This window comes from Paraphaeosphaeria sporulosa, assembly GCF_001642045.1.
Source record: "Paraphaeosphaeria sporulosa strain AP3s5-JAC2a unplaced genomic scaffold CC84scaffold_4, whole genome shotgun sequence".
NCBI classification, from domain to species: domain Eukaryota; kingdom Fungi; phylum Ascomycota; class Dothideomycetes; order Pleosporales; family Didymosphaeriaceae; genus Paraphaeosphaeria; species Paraphaeosphaeria sporulosa.
The window spans coordinates 3,202,951-3,219,345 of record NW_017253363.1 but is presented as its reverse complement, the minus strand read 5'-3'; the positions used below and the strand labels follow the sequence as shown (position 1 = coordinate 3,219,345).

Here is a 16,395-nt window from a genome sequence, read left to right as displayed (position 1 = left end):
GATAGATGGTGCTTCCAAGGCTGTGACCAGGTTCTAATTGCTAGCCGATGTTATGCGATCTGGTTCTCTCTCCAGGGCTAACGAGCTGGCTTGTCCTCACGTGACCCAGTCCATAATCCATTTCACGCCATGGCCAATAGATTTGATTGAAGCAGAGGCACTATGTATATAATATAAATATACAGATAATTATAACAAAAAATTGCAGGCTCAAGCCTCTTATCCTCGCCCATCATCTCTCACCACAAGATCTAAACCAGCTTGAGTTGACTCCATCCCCAGGTGTCCGTCCATCACTCTTGCCTGCGAGCGGTCTCTATCTGGGCAATGCACTCTTCAAGTGACGATAACAATCTAGTACATACCTTCAGCCCGCCACTCTTATCCCAAACACCCTCAAGAATCACCTCAATCTTGACGCCTTGTTCTATTAGGGCAGTGACGATTGCCGCAATCTCTAGAACAACACTGGCAGCACTAGAGAGCGATTGCTCCACGTGTCCATCAAGAATATCCTGCGCCAGATTCAAGTGGATAACAGTTGTGATGTGTGGAGCCTGGGCCGCAGCGATACCTTCCAGAGTGGCGCGACAAATTTCGACGTCGATGTCGGATGTCTTTTCATCACGAGATGAGCAGATCAAGAACGGTTCAACTTCCAGGTGCAAGCGTCGAATATGATCCAGCGGGCGCGCACGAAGGCCAAGCTCGTCCGTGTCAAGAAACGCTCGCACCAACCCAAGCTCTCGATGAGCAAACTTGAATGTACGCGACCTGTAGTACGCAATAAGGAGATCTCTGGTGTTTCTCCGGCCGAAACAGTCGGCTCGCAACTGCGCGAAAAAAGGATCCTCCATCCATAGATACGAGTCCGCGTTCAGAGGTTGCCGGACGTAATACGCCATCTTGTTCCCATTTGCTTGACGGACAATGACCTCATTGTCGTATGAGCCTTCCACAAAGAATTTGTTTATGTGGTCGCGAAGTTCTTGGGGCAGGTCGCAGTGCATGGCGGTTGTTGACTGCCAGTCCGTTGCCTCGTCGCTTTTGCTATTATCACTGCGTCAAATCTCGTCACATAAGGTGTGTCTCAGAAATTCGCTTACAGCATCTTGTATTGCGGTTCTTGAACAGCACTCACGTAATAGAAGTTCTGACTTTGCATGATGAATCGTGGAGGGTAGCCACTACAAAGAGCACCAGACGAAATGACGTTTATTGTACCAGACGAAACATTGATCTATCCGCAAAAATGTACTGCGGGGAGCACGGAATCACTATCCGAGAGTCGGGCATGCTCTTACGATGAGCTTTCGTGCGGGACCCTTGACAGGGCGTTTGCTGACCATCGCCCACCTGGGCACGGCACAGTCCTACACCATGAAACTCAAAAGGGTCTCATTGACGTTTATCTGACCTCCTTGTCTTAGGTCTGTAGGCTTCAGCCGTGCAAGCCACCAATGAACTTCCTTAGCCGAGATTCGCTCCGCCTGCTATCTTTCTAGGGAAGTGATCCTGACATCTCGCTAAGAACGACTGAGGGCTTCTGAAAGCTGAATACGAGCTGGGTCAGCTCTCAAAGAGAAAGGAGATGATTCATTTCGATAGCCCTACTTCAAATAACTCGAGAATCTGACGTTATGCCTCGGGGACTGGTTGTACCGACGAATTGTTCCACACACGAACAGAGGCCTTGTGCTACCCCAACAAGGCAAATGCGGAATAGAGCTTGGAGAGAGTCGTATACAAAACAAGCACTCGGCTTGTGTGCCTGAGAAGTGTATTTGGGCTTTTGAATGAAGCAGATAAGCAGATCGTATCTCCAGGCCCCTGAGTGAACCCCTCAGCCTGAACGCCAAAGTGTGCAGTAACCAATAAGCCATACGCATGTGGCAGTCACATCACAAGGGGACAGATTGCTTGCTGTGAGGCGGACCCAATCCTTGCGTGACATGATCCCTTAGATTCAACTCTTCAACTTTTAGCGCATGCAGTCCCCATAACAAGGCTTGACCATTTCCATGCCCTGTCTGTTCCTTGCCAATCTTGATCATGGCTTTCTCTTCCTGGTTAAAGCTTTTTCATATAACTTGTCGTAACTCCCACATCGGTACAGCGAAGTTGCATTAGAATTCACTATCCATATGGGATTTGAATCACACACAGCGCCTAGGAGGTCCTCCGCATTCGTTATGAACACCAACAAAGTTAACTCGGTATATGTTGTAGGTTTAGGTCACCAGTATGCACAGTATTCTATCACGCAAGATCAATTCGCGGATCTCATTATGCGCCTGTACCCTGAAGTCAGCGCAACACCAACGTAAGCTACAATGCCCCAGGCACAATTGTCCCCCGATTCATAGTCTGTAGGGTTCAAAAGCTGTTACAAGTCAACAAGAGCACGAAAATTCTCTCCCGTCCCACGATTTTCGATCAATCTACATGGACCAAAGAAGACGCGGCGGCACCGACTATTGACGAACTCTCGCATATCTTTCGTACAATAGGGGTCGACCTTACAGTAGCAGCATGCAATAAGGCAATTGAAGAAGCGCGAATCAGTCCCATTGACATCACGCATGTTGTTGCTGTCACTTGCACCGACCAAGGTAGCCCCGGATATGATCTCTTCGTCAGCCACAAATTGCAACTTCATCCTGGTGTACAAAGAAGTCTGTTGCATGGTGTCGGCTGCGCTGGAGGCTTGTCAGCGCTGCGAGAGGCTGCTGATCTTGCAACCGCTGCATCCTCAAGACGTCGACCGGCGCGTATCCTCGTGTTCGCGACGGAACTTTGTAGTCTATTCTTGAGAGCGGAGCTACAAGCCGCTTTCCATAAAAGCGGTGTGCTGAACATTGCTCCTCTGTTATTTTCTGACGGCTCAGCGGCCTTAGTCGTCTGCAATGGCATTGCTTTGGCTGAAAAGCAAAGGCCAATCTATGAATTGCAGGAATGGAACAGTGCAATCTTGACTGGGACACAGAGCCACATGTCCTATAATGTTAGCCCGAAAGGTATGATTGTTGTTCAGCACTTTCTAGCACAAGATACTGATACGGCCTGCTAGGCATGCTAGTCACAATTACCAAAGACGTACCGAAGGCCACGGTCGCCGCCGTCGGCCCTATGTTCAGCCAAGTCTGCAGCGCGAAGAAGGATGTCTCGCTCGATCCGAAAGCCTATGACTGGGCGGTCCATCCCGGTGGCGCATCGATTCTACAAGGGGCTCAAAAAGCGATGGACCTCAGCGATGACCAGATACGAGCTTCGCTTGATGTATACCATAAGTTCGGGAACTCGTCCAGTCCAACCGTACTGATTGTGTTGGACAAACTGAGGCATATGGGTAGGGGTAAGGACAACGTGATAGCGACCAGTTTTGGTCCTGGTCTGATAATTGAGATGTGTCGCATGACTCGTTGTCGAGATACGGAGATGGAACAGGCGAAGGGACCCGGACTACTGTTCAAGGCGCACAGACTCTGCATATCGCTTACGCCGAGTCTCTTTCGACACAAGAAGACGAAACAATTGAGGGCAGGTGGCGTGAGTACAAGCAAAAAGCTGTAGGGAAAGCAACAGGGTGAGCTGTGCCGCATCTTAGTGAGCTGTGCCGCATTTTAGTGAGCTGTGCCGTATTTAAGTGAGCTGTGCCGCATTTTGGTGAGCGGTGCCAGGTGCATGTTGTGCGAGAATAAAATACCATCATTGGAGCCTTGCATCGCAATGTCAATCTTAGTTCTCAGAGATGGGTGACGCTTTAGCCAAGCATCCAAGTTACATGACCCATGACATTGTGAACACATCCAAATTTAGCTTCCGTGCTTGTGGGGCGACGGGAAACCTGGGTTGCGGAAGCCCGGAAGGATCGTTAAGGATTTGCAAGGGTAGTTCCCTGCTCTCCACGAGGTTCGCACTTGATCCGATCAGACAGATGTGACATCTAGGGTAAATATCTCGTGATGCGTTCCGCACTCCGCTTGTCACAATTTCTATAGCTAAGAGACAAACCCTTTTTATCAATCAATTGCAATAGTCGGGATATACTGTAAAACATATGTAGTGACTGTATCCGTACCTGAGCGCAACTCTTCAAATTTTTGGCCCCAGGTGCCAATCCGTCCCCCAAAAAAGCAAACACAGCCTTGGGGGGGCTTGCATGGCGCTAATCCTCAAGCGGAAATGTTCACGAGCGCACCGAGGAGAAACAGGATCATAGTCCAGTCATCAAATGGAAAATAATGACGACAGCTTCGAGAATTGAAATGCCGAGGTTTGACACGCGCCTCTGAAAACCATGCACAAGTCTTCATAATATAGTTCACTGTATCAATTATGTATAGCTACCGTCTAATCAGTTATCGTCGGTCAAAGCAGGCATCCTATCATATAGAAACGCAACGTGGAGAAAGATCTGGAACGCAGGCATGCTTATGAGGAAAATTCAAAAGGCCGAGTTCTATTTCGGATTGTTTGGTTCAAATCTAAAAGGACTTGGGCCTATCGTGAGGCTTGCGTAACATGCACGCTCGCTCTCCTTCGAACAGCGTTAGTCTCGAACATCAGCAACGCAGTTAGGCGCTTGCGGGACGAACAGGCACTAGGCACACAATGGGGCTGGACACGAACTTTACAATTCCTTCCCAAGACCCGCCAAGCGTCCAAGCCGCTGAGACGGGTCCAGTCTTGACTTTCTTCTACGCTATTCGTCCAATGGGTCTTTCTTGCCAGTTGATACTATGGGTCTAGAGCTTTCATGTCACAGAACTAGCAGAATAGATAGGATCATATGGAATGAGATTTCAGGGGTACAAGGCCAGATATCGATTTCTCGTCAGTCAGGCATCGCATCATGTTGTGCCTGGGAAAAGACAGACGATGGTTTTGGGTATACTTCACAAGGAATAGTCTAATCCTAATAATAAAAATCTAGTCTCCGTTGTTCAGTTGATTTCAAAGTAGTCAAAGCCATACGGTATGAATCATCCCGAACACTTTCCGTTGATATCTGTCAATAAGAGAACGATCTCTACTCTTCCAAGGGTGCTGGTCCATGTGCAACATTTAGGAACCATATATTTCTCGTGCTAATGAAGCACCCAACTGATCCGTGTTTTCTAAACTATGTGCATTGTTCATAGCCCTATCGTTGCTAACTCTCCCTGGTCCCACTACGACCTTCAGCGACCATTTTTGTATCCATGTATGGCCTCTTCGTACCCCGTTTGATCCAGGATCCACCGACCTAGAGCCATGGCTGAAAGGTCGCCGCCATAAATGTGTTGCCCGCAGCCAGGAGCCCCTGTCGCCATTGCAAAATGCCTCATTTTGCTCGGCCAGGTAGGGTGACCGAAGATTCAGTGGCGAAGATAGTCTTTATTCGTAACTTGACAATCCCTGATAGCCACGGATCTTCGTAGATATGCTTAACAACTTGCTCAAGAGCTGTCAGCTGCGACCTTGAGCTGCGCCGAGGCGAGTCATACGATCGCTGATTGGTTTGGTATATCGCGAGTAGTATGTCCAGGCCCAATAGGTGTTCCGTCTTCTTGCAGGGTCATAGATTTTTAGGGGTCCACCCTTCTTGGTATTCTTGAAAGTGTTGAAGTCGTAGGTGATGTTTTCGAGCTCCCAGTTGACCTTCTCCAACAAGTTTATGTGAAAGCATTTCTTCTCATGGCGACCTTTCCATACAATTTTTCTTGATCCTTGCCACGGTGGAGGTACCGGGTGCGTCCTAGAGCCAGGTAACGTAGATCATAGTGCCGCGAAGCAGATGAGCGTAATCTTCTAAGACAAACGATGCAATCTTGGCAACAGCTGTCCGCCTAGTATCTATGTGGTTTTCGTTGTTACCCAGGACTCTTCTCCAGAGAAAATTACGAATAAAGGTCCTCCGAGCGGTCCTCAATGCTTAGGCGAGGTTGGAAGGTAGGTTTCGTTGGTGGCCCAATGGAAATGCATGATCGCAAGATGAACCAGCCTTCGAAACGTCGCAATACATTTCTTCTCGGCTACCGCCTCCATATCGCGCACAAGTGTCACACCTAGCGATGGGTATCAACGTCATAGACTCCAAGTGTTCTGGGGCTCTGCGCGAGAAGGGAAGTTTGGCGAAGGACATATTGACCTCTGAAACCCGGGTGCAGAGCGAGACAAGAACCTGGGGCGTGTAGACCGGGGTAGGTATACCCATAGTACTCGATCGAGGACATGCTATTGGCGCGGTCTCGATTCACTGGTCCCTATCCATATGCCACTTGGCGTGAACAACTTCAGCACTGTCATAAGGTGTCATAAGTCTGCTTCCGCCTCCTTGCGGGCTTTTACCTCACAATCAAAGTAGCTGCGCATGGAGGTCGAAGAACTTCGATGGGACTATTCAGCAGCTCCGCTTGCATTTCATTTCCTTATGTACAATAGGAAAGTAACATCTACGCCTTCACAACTTTCACCGTTGCCTGTCCACTAGAAAGATCCACACTCCACCCGGCCCTTTTCGTTTTAGCTCCATCAATCTTGTATCCCACGCTCAAGCTCCCCGGCTGCTTCAGCCACACAATCGCCGATTTGGCTTGCAGATCACCTGACCGTGATGCACTCGCTAGCGTCAGCGTAACCGTGCTACCACTCTTGTCAAAGTCAACCTTCGAAATGATTCCCGCGCTGATCTCCGCCTTGAGCCCCAGGTCCGCGATGAACACACGTCTTTTGACAGCATCCCTAGGTGCAACCGAGATGATCGACGCACCGGACGTCGATAGCAAATTGCCGCCGAATGCAATATCACCATACTTCGTATTACTCAAGATGTATACGCACTGACCCAAGCTCAACCCCAGAAATCCCGGCCCATAGTCCCCACTGTAAGGGTCCCACTTAAGCAGATCAGGAAAGCTGTGGAAAGCAGCGCTCGCAAAACCATCCTGGTGGATATTCGTCAGAGGGGCCATGTTGCCTCCGTACCCAACACGGAGCGCGTACAAGTCTGTGGGGTGCTGCTCATAGTGATTGAGCATGGGGAGAGAATTCAGACCTGACCCATAGTGGTGCAATTGGCGCTCCGTTTGTGCGATCTTCGCGGCGTAGTTGAAGTCCCAGTAGCGGCGGGCATTTCCGTTCCAGCCCCAGTGCGCAATAGTTGGCATGTAGCCGAATATTGAGTTAATGGCTTTGATGGGCGTTTTAGTGAGGTTGAAGTAGCTGAAGCGGGTTAGTCAGAGCATTGAATGAACGAGGGCAGCGTACTTAGTCCAGTAATATACACCTTCCTGGCCTGTGGAGTCCCAGGCCATCTCGCTGCCAAAAGGAACCGCTTCAGTTTCCCAGAGGTTGGCGCGATATCGCATTGTTGCCTCCAGCTCGGTCACTTGACTCGTCAAACCCTCGCGCTTCAGATCCTCGAGAAGTTCGCCAAGTACCCATTCACCCATCAGTCCGACAAGTCCGTAGTCGCAATTTGCAGCCCGATTGGAGAGACAGTACTGGGTAGTATTATAAGCTCGATTCAGATACCACGACCAGTCCTGTCGAAGCTTCTTTTCAGGGTAATCCCTTGCAACGCGGTACATGGACCAGTATGCAGCAATAGGATGGACATAATTATATGCTCTACGCGTTGTGTAAGCACGCGCCTTATCCCATGATGTCCACGACGTCCAGTCGAAGGCGGAATTGTACGTGTAGTTGACTGCACCAGGCTGGTAGTAAAATGTGCTGGCCACGACTCCAAAGCTACCATTCTGCTGAAGAGTACCCACAACAGTATCTTGGATAAAGTCATCGAAGAGTGAGACCTCCTTGGCATTGGGCTGTACAAATTCTTTCATAGCTGTTGCAAGGTAGGCACCTGTTCCGCCCTCATCGCTGAAGCCGGCAATCCACACACGGCTGTCCTGTTCTACGATTGCGCCTGCTTCGTGATCATAAGTCATAATGGATGGTGCCCGGTTGAATGGATCGGATGTCTTGTTAAAATACGCTCTAGTAGTGAAGAAATTCCCCATGTCTGCGAGGGTTGAAGATGAATCTTTCGTGACATGATAGTGCACCGTTTGTTTCTTTCCGTCCGCATAGGTTACAGTGATACGCGATCTGCCCCAGGCGGAGCTTTTCGGCGTAAGCGAGTACAGCACGCCCGCTGGGGTAGTAGACGGCCCTGCGATCGTGAAATCAGCCGCGTCAATGGATTTTACGGCAGATGTGTAGTTGAGATACAGTCGTGTAGTCAGATCTGATGGCACGACGTAGCCGGGAATGCCAACAGCGAGAGGCGTGCCACTCTTCACCACAGCATCTTCGATGGTATGAATGGAGTCAGCCAAGACGAACCGCACACCCACTGAATACATTTCTCCGGCCGCAAGTGTCTTTGACGTAGCTGTATTCCATGGCGTGGTGCTCTTCCACTCATTTTGCGCGTATGCCAAGCTGTGGATTTGCCACTCATAATTTCCTTCGTAGGTTTGCCCTTGGTAGCCAAACGAGCCCGGAGATTCTTGAAGAAATCGCCAGGCCTCGAAATTGCTTGATCCCAAAGGTGCGATGACAAGCGCATTTCCGGTACCTGACAAAGGAGTCACCCTAACGAATCCTGCATCAAGTCCAACGTAGGGATCAGCGAAAGAGCACTTCGCTTGTGTATCTGTTGCGAGGCGGTTGGTAAAGATGTTGTTGATGGCGACAGGAATACCCAGGCTTCCAAGTTCGATGGACGATGACCCGGTGTTTGTGAAGTTGAATCTCAGAGCCAAACCGCTGCCGGAGGTAAGCCATTCTCGGGTGACCTTTAGTGGACGGGCTGATCCAAGTGTCGGTGCTAGATCCGCACCAGCGATAACTCCAGTCCCCAGGCTTTGCAACTGCGTGACTGCTTTCCTGGAGGTAGCAGAATCAACACTGGTCCACGATGTGCTACTCAAGGTTCGATACCGGAAGGTAATGTCTCCCAGGTGGTGGGCACCGTTCTGAGCCAGCTGAGATAACAGATCGGTTGGCAGGAAATTAAAGCCCGTGCTACTCGAATTGAGCGAAGCAAGCGTTCCAGATGACTTGACGATCGTGCCTTTGAAGTCGCTTGATTGCAAGTTGTTATATCCTCCGGAAAGCCCAAGATTATCCTGTCCCGCTGCGAAAGCCACGAGGCTTCCCGTTATGAATATCTTCATGATTAACGTCAAGTATAACATCTTAGATCGCGTACTGAACAACGATAGACTAAGCTTTAAGTATTGGCGCTGTAAGCCCTTATGGGAAGGGACGACGTGACTGATTTATAGCAACACATTGACAGTGCCGCATCCCTACCTGCCTTTCTCGTCAATCGCCCTATTTTGAGGGGTAGATCTATACCATGACGTTCAAAGTAACCCTGGTGTGACTGCCGATCCGGCGCAGCCTCGGACGGAGAAACTAGGCAGCTGGCCACCAATGTGAGATATAGCCTAATACAGGCTCGGCGCAAAGTTGCCGCATCAGTACTGCCCTGCTGATATTGGAATGGTGCGAGATAGGAGGCACACCGGAGTATACTGCTTAACTACGGGGAATCAAATAAATGATAAATTTACACAGGCGCCATGGAACGAATGAGGGGTTTGATTGCACTAACCTGAGCAAGCAAGCGCGCATCTTCGTGGGCTTGAATTCGCGTGACATCGCAACTGCAGGTGTTCAATCATGAACACACATTTACTTCAGTATGACCACGAATTCTGTCGTAGCATTGACCTCTACACGAGAATTCCGTAGTTCCTTGTTATTAGCCATCGTTTTTCGCAGTCCATTCCAACCACAGAAATGTTTCGCAAGGTATCGTGTAGAGGACTTTCCCAACAATTGTTGAATCTCAGCATTGAACGTGCATCCCACCAACAAGATCCGCGCCCGATACGCAGGGTCACAGTGCCTCACTCAAAACAATGTATGTCCACGTGCACCGCAAGGCAGTGCGGATCCTTCGCATCCTCGGGGATCGCAGCCACGGGATGGTTGCTCGCGATGGGTATTGCCTTGTCCAGCAATTCTATATCAATTTCAGTTGTCTTGGTCTTCACCCACTGCGTCCCGCGCGTCTTGAACTCGGTGCCGCGCTCCACGTACTTGACCAAGTGTACAGCTTCGCCTTGGTGCGACTCCGGTGCTTGTTCGATGCTCTGTACACAAAGTACAGAGCTATCAGCGCAGCGTCGATCCTGCGCGGCTCATAAACCAGCACGTTAGATTTCACACGACGAAGCCTCCACTCCTCCTTCCACAAGTCCTCATTTGACACGGTGTGCTTGCGCTGCAGGAAGAATTTCACTCGCCGCAGGTTCCCGGCAGTCACACCCTCATGAGGGTGATATCGGCTCCGGACAACTTCTCGAAAACAACGGCGTAGTAAGCGACGATGAAGCTGGCGAGGTGGACAGCGTTCCGCGTTTCGGCACGGGAGTGTGGGTCGGTCACCTCAATACTGGAGAGCGCTCGCTTGAGCGTGTACCAGACCTAATAACCGTGTGCTTTTTCGCAGGTCTCAAAGAGCGGGATGGGACCACTTGGCTGCTGAGCCAGACCCGGAGCTGTAAGGTGGACGACCGTACGGAGGATGGCGATTTCATTCGTCATCGCAGCCAGTTTGACTAGATGGCAGTAGTCACACTGGTCATCCACTACTTCTTCTTTGTGAACATGAAGTTATGCACTAGGAAGATAGCTCGGAGCTGCTTCTCGCTGAAGGTCTATCGAAGAGCCTGATAGATGCGCACCAAGCGAAACCGCCAACCCAACCTGCCCTTCCGGAACTCGGCATTAAGCATGAACCGCAAGAATGCAAGTCTTGATTGTAGCGATTGCGATGAATATCGGCTACCCGAAGACGTAGAGAGTACGCGAGGGGTAAGTATTGGTCATTGACAGAAAGTACTGCCGTCTCCTCCGATCTTGCAGACACTCCGCTACCGCCTCGAGATCGTTCACGATCACTGCCGTGCAGATCACGCTCAGCGAGGGCAAGTCCGAGAAATTAAGCCGTCCAGCATCGAGCAAGACCTGAATAGTCGGGGACTCTGCTGTCGTCGCGAGGTACTTGGTAAGCTCTGCTATGATCATCTGACCTCGCGCGTCCTGCGTCATACAGCTTCCATACATTGTGATTTTTGCGATCTGTTGAGCTGGAAGGTGCATGGTCCAACGGAAGTCGTTGAATGGTAACAGTACGTTGATCCTCGGTACACCCATGCGTGCTGACCATTGTATGCGTCATGAATAGCCAGATATATATATAGGCTATCATGTCCCTATCCCCCACTAATACACACTACGAATAGAAGCCAGTCCGCTCAGCTATGTCTTCGGGTATACCAAAACGCCCTCCCAAAGCCTTCCATATTTTTATTGTCTAGCCACCATCTTTCCCAAACAAAAATTATCCCCCAACCCCTCAGCACATAACCTCAAACTTCCTCTGATCCAAGGGCTGCGGCATAACTCCCGCATCAACTAGCGCAAACGCATCCCACTCCGCCGCCCCCTCCGTCTTAAAATTCCACCACACCCACCCGCCAGCCCTCGTCTCGAACGCGCTCATCTGCGCCTCGATGTACTTCCTTGTCTGGTCCTTGTACTCCTGGCTCCACTTGCTAATGTCGTTCTGCCAGCTGCAGTCCCCAACCTTCGTGGAGCCGGGATACGTCCCGTCATAGCGCGCGCCGACGCCCAGCCCGTTGAGGTACTTCGCGCAGTCGGTCATTGCGCCCGTCCACTCGCCCACGAAGGACCACTTGTCGGAGCCGGCGTAGGAGGATGATGAGGAGCACACTGCCGAGACGTGGGCGTCGGGGGAGAGCGCGACGAGCGCATCCGTGAAGACTTGGTACTCGTGGTGGTCCATGACGACGTTCTGCGCGTTGTTGTCAGAGGGGGTGAGGAAGCCGTTCCAGTTTGCCGTCGGCAGAAATCCATCGTGCAGGATGATCGGGGTGTCGGATGTTTGGCGCAGGCGGCCGAAGCCATCGCGATAGAATTGGCGGACAGTGGCCTCGTCTAGGGAGGGGATGAGTGGCTCGTTGAGTAGCTCGATGCCGACGACGACGTCCTGGTATTTAGACTGCGCGTACTTCTTTGTGATGGTGGAGAAGATGTTGAGGGTCTGTTGGACGGTGTCGCCGGAGGTCCAGGTTGGGGGAGAGATGCGTTGCCCGGAGTTGTCGAAGCCGTTCTGGGAGCCGGGGGCGCCGTGGAGGTCGATGAGGATTTTGAGGCCGAGGCCGCGGGCCCAGTCGATGGCAGCGTCGACTGTGAGAATTAGAATCAGTCAGGATCAGGCGTAGGCGGAAAAGAAGAGAGCCCTTCGACATTTTCGGCTTAGCAAGAAGGAATAGAACTTACTGTAAGGTGCAGCGCCCTTTACGTACGGCGAGTCCAGCGTGTCATACGCCCAGTACCCAACCGGTATCCTCACTAAGTTGAAACCCGAGTCTTTGATCTTCTGGAAGTCCTCAAACGTGCACCAAGAATCCCAGTGCTGTCTGAGGATCTTGAGCGCCGCATCTTGCCCCAGCTTTTCTCCTAGCGTAAACTCATCAACAACATCGCTGCGGCCAAGATTGTCCAACAAAGACGGCGTTATCCACGGCTCAAGAACGAGCCACCCTCCAATATTTACACCTTTTACTTTTTCTGAACCCCATGCGTAGGCGACGCCACGTTTGGTGCTGTATATGGTCAGCTGTGAAGTTATTTCTAATGGCCATTTATTGGCATGAAGGAAGCCTCATGTGGCATCCAGCTATTCACTCCTTCCCCTGATATGCAAATGCACATTCCAGAGTACGCAAAGCCATGCTCCCAAACAATAAAGAGAGCACTTACGCAGGAGCCGCAACCGCCAACCCCGTCGCCAGGCCGGCAGCCAACACGCGCGTCAAAAGCATAACGTACTGATAGCTTCTCTTTTCTTCAAAAACTACTCTTTAATTCAAGAATATTCTTGTCGTAGCACAACGGGGAGTGGAATGGTCTGGGAACGGAAGGTGAGTCCCTTGCGTTGGGTGTAAGACCAGTGGCCGGATGTGGCAACAACCAAGAGCACCTAGATTTCCGGATTGTGTTTGTGATATGACGGCTGACTGTTGAAATAGTCACAAGGATCGCAGCAAGATATTTCGGAGGAAATTAGGGCAGTCGTCCAGTCAGGGAAGCGAGCGTGGTCCCGGCCGGGGCAGGGATGTATATTACGACGTACGTAGAAATAGGAACGAGTGAACAACACAACACACACTTTGCGCGACTGGGAAGAAGCACACGAGATGTGGGACGGATGAGGTGAGACCTGTGCGCGTCACTACGGCGTCTGGGACTTTAAGTTCGCTTGCTTCGCAATGAACGCGACTAATTGTCTGGACCGTCTGCCACGAGCAGACGAGTGTCTCAGGCTGTGGACCCTGCAGAGATCCACATCTGAGAACGAAGGGCGCTACATCATGCATGCGGGCTGAGCCTGTGGGGCTAAACATGGCAGCGAAGCTGTCGCTATTCTTGTTTTGTCGCCATCCGACAGTGAGAAAAGGGGAATGAGCTAGCCGTATCTGCGGCTGGGTTGTGTCTGAAACGTGGACGAGGGATGCATGATACCGGCAAATGGACCTAAAATGATGTTAACAGAGGCTACGATGGGGGTGCTGATACGGGAGATAGGCCGCGTGTGGTGTGGTGCGAGGTACAGTAGTCGGGAGTGGCGCTGCAACGGTTGGCCCGTCGCACAGATCGGCACGCCTATCGCAATACTCGTGGCTAGACATGTGACGGACGATGACTAGACACGTTCCTGTGGGTACGAACGTACCTAATAGTTTACTCAAGCTTGCAAATAAAAGACAGACATGGTCTATGATGCAATACTGGCCACTAGCCTTGACGAGCAGCCTGTGCAGGGTCGTTCAGCAGGCGTTGTACATAGCTATTTCACTCCGGTTGGACATGCTCGCTTTCCAATGCGAATTCTTCGGACCAGACTGGTGCGTCAGCAGGCCTCAAAACACCTCGTACTCCATACTTCGTAGTCACCGTGAATAGTGATGCGAAGAATGCAGCCCGATATATTTAGGCGTGGCGCCGTTGCTCCACGGTTGCTATTTCGGGTGCCGTCCCTAGGGCTGGGCTGCAGCTTCCGCACTTGGCATGCAGAACCTCACTACAACGATGAAGTGCATGCAAGCTATAGAATATTGTGACGATGTTTTGGCTTCGTTAGTCTCTGTGGAGAGAACGCTGCGGCGAAACCCCACTTGAGTGGACTGCTAGTGGATGGATACAATGAAGTCATCTCTCTGGCCCTAGAAGCTGGCGGACTACCATTGTACCGACAAAGTTTCAAATCCGCGGGGTCAATCCCACCATACGTACTGTGCTCTCATCTTCTGGCGATGACGGCTGAGCGGCTGAGCAATGGCACGAGCTGCGAGCATGGCCCTACTGTCGCAGCCGCGGTGCCAATTTCCTGGTTGTAGTAGATTTGCTTCGCGCACGGATCGACTGAACGTCGTGTGGGAAAGGTGCGTGAGAGAAGCGGAGAAGCCTCAGGCGCGTCGCCTTTTCGTTCCACTCGTCGAAGAGCCATTGGCCCTCCTCACCTCATCACCGCTGACTCCCACCTCATCATCGTTCATGTATTCCTTTCCAGCTCCAGGACTCCGCCGTCTGAATTGGCCCGCCCCCACGGCTACAATCTCGTCCTCGCTGTCGCTTGCTTCAATGTCTAGCAACACTGGCATTCTAAACTCGCCAGGTTCATGTTGGGCATTGGTCTTGACAGGGTCAATAGTCAACACATCGACCTCCTCATCTTCCTGATCGAGTCTCCGTTTGTGAAGTTCTTCTAGCGGCTGAATGTCGAACTCGTCTTCCTTCTCAATGTACTCCACATTCTCTTCCACTTCAACAAAATCTGGGGCAAGCGCAGACCAGCGCTGGGGTTGTAGGATAGACCAAAGCCAGACGCGCCCGGAGTCAACGCCAATAGCAGCGACAAAAGGCCGGAACGGATGCCACTCAAGTACCGACAGCTCTTCCTTGGTCCCCTCCAAGATCTTTACGAGACTGCCCTGGCCGCGTTCCCAGATGTAGACGTGGTGGTTCATGTACGTTGTCGCTGCAACGTAGTCGCCAGCGGAGCTAAAGGTGACGTGATTCCACGATAACCGTTGTACCAGATCCTGGAACTTGTGCTGCACTTTGAGCTCGAGCATGTCGAAATCGAGGTTTGGATCGCTTAGATCGGGAAGAAGGAATGTCCGAATTATTCTGTCGCTGGAATTCAAAACAACATCGCGACCAGACTGCGTCATGCGAATCAGCACGATGAGCGAGTTAGTAACTCGATACGAGTACAAGACTTCGTGTGTCCTGGTATCAATGATGTTCAGCCAGCCCTTGTTCGTGCCTGCGAGTATGTGGTCTGCGGAGGGCGTGAAGACGGTTACAGTCGTTGTCTGTTTTGCGTCCTGGGCGGCCTGCTTCTCCGTCGCTTTCTCACGTTCCGTCTGGGAGCGGCGGGGCGCGGTGGGTAGCGTGTGCTTGACAGGCACCTCGGCGGACATGTCCACGAGTACAGGCTGGTCTTCGAAGAGCGCGGCGGCGAAGATCATGCTGCGCCGTGTTAGCGATTGCCTGCTCCGTGTGCGACGCATCATACTGGTTCTTGGGGTGCAATTCGGCGATGAAGATGGCCGACTCGAAGCGGACGGTGCGCACGCGCGAGCCATCCTTGAGATCCCAGAGCACGCACTTCCAGTCCTGGCCGGCGCTGAGCAGGAAGCGGTCGTTGGTGGACCAGCTCAGCGACTGGATCTGGCGCGTGTGGCCGCGCAGCTTGCGCGCGACGCCGTTGGTCTCGATGTCGAAGACAACCACGATGCCATCGTGCTGGCAGGGTTAGCCGGTGCTGCAGTGGTTGGTGGTGGTGCTGCTGCCTACCCGTCCAGAGGCCAGCAGATCGCCGCGGTGACTGAAGCGGATCGACGTCGAGTGGCCGCTGCCTGCGCGGGCTGCGTTAGTCACATGTTACTTGGAGCAATTGACTTGAAGAAACAAAAATGGTGCAGCTGGGACCGACTCACGCAGACGGCCGGTGATGACCTCTGGGCAGTCCTGCGCGAGGACAAAGGGATCAACCAGCGACAGATTCATAGCGGCGGGCTGGGGCGGGGAGGGCAGCGCGCGGTGTCAGGGTGCTGCGCATGCTGCGGCGGGGCGCTCCATGCCGTTCGTTGTTTCTTTCAGGGCACGCTGGCAGTGCTCAGTGCTCCGCGCTCGCGTCGGCTTGTCGAACGGCGGCCGCCCTTGTGCGGCTGTTGCGCCAGGCGTGTTGGCCCTAGCGTGGCTTGGCTCCTTTGTTCGCCGCTTCCTCTTGTT

The 16,395-nt window shown here is 51.9% G+C and overlaps 5 protein-coding genes across 5 annotated transcripts; 1 reads left to right on the top strand and 4 right to left on the bottom strand.

Moving 5' to 3' along the window:
• Positions 1-40: 40 nt before the first annotated feature.
• Positions 41-1,010, bottom strand: CC84DRAFT_1243536 (uncharacterized protein; the record flags this gene model as incomplete). The annotated part of the gene is made up of 2 exons (XM_018184116.1): positions 41-160; positions 366-1,010. 2 exons carry the CDS (start codon positions 1,008-1,010, stop codon positions 41-43), a joined length of 765 nt encoding a protein of 254 aa, XP_018038163.1.
• Positions 1,011-2,192: 1,182 nt separating this feature from the next.
• On the top strand, positions 2,193-3,590 carry CC84DRAFT_1186637 (thiolase-like protein; the record flags this gene model as incomplete). The annotated part of the gene is made up of 4 exons (XM_018180870.1): positions 2,193-2,323; positions 2,374-3,017; positions 3,071-3,467; positions 3,545-3,590. The coding sequence occupies 4 exons, from the start codon at positions 2,193-2,195 to the stop codon at positions 3,588-3,590; spliced, it is 1,218 nt and encodes a 405-aa protein (XP_018038162.1).
• Positions 3,591-6,437: 2,847 nt separating this feature from the next.
• CC84DRAFT_1088664 (uncharacterized protein) lies at positions 6,438-9,170 on the bottom strand (the record flags this gene model as incomplete). The annotated part of the gene is made up of 2 exons (XM_018174266.1): positions 6,438-7,206; positions 7,252-9,170. 2 exons carry the CDS (start codon positions 9,168-9,170, stop codon positions 6,438-6,440), a joined length of 2,688 nt encoding a protein of 895 aa, XP_018038161.1.
• A 2,154-nt stretch (positions 9,171-11,324) lies between these two features.
• On the bottom strand, positions 11,325-13,067 carry CC84DRAFT_719928 (glycoside hydrolase family 5 protein). Its single transcript, XM_018187151.1, has 3 exons — positions 12,856-13,067; positions 12,373-12,698; positions 11,325-12,279 (listed from the first exon to the last, which is right to left on the bottom strand). The coding sequence occupies exons 1-3, from the start codon at positions 12,915-12,917 to the stop codon at positions 11,426-11,428; spliced, it is 1,242 nt and encodes a 413-aa protein (XP_018038160.1). The 5' UTR covers positions 12,918-13,067; the 3' UTR covers positions 11,325-11,425.
• A 1,494-nt stretch (positions 13,068-14,561) lies between these two features.
• CC84DRAFT_1216698 (WD40 repeat-like protein) lies at positions 14,562-16,170 on the bottom strand (the record flags this gene model as incomplete). The annotated part of the gene is made up of 4 exons (XM_018182834.1): positions 14,562-15,630; positions 15,677-15,906; positions 15,958-16,019; positions 16,101-16,170. The coding sequence occupies 4 exons, from the start codon at positions 16,168-16,170 to the stop codon at positions 14,562-14,564; spliced, it is 1,431 nt and encodes a 476-aa protein (XP_018038159.1).
• Between the last annotated feature and the right edge of the window lie 225 nt (positions 16,171-16,395).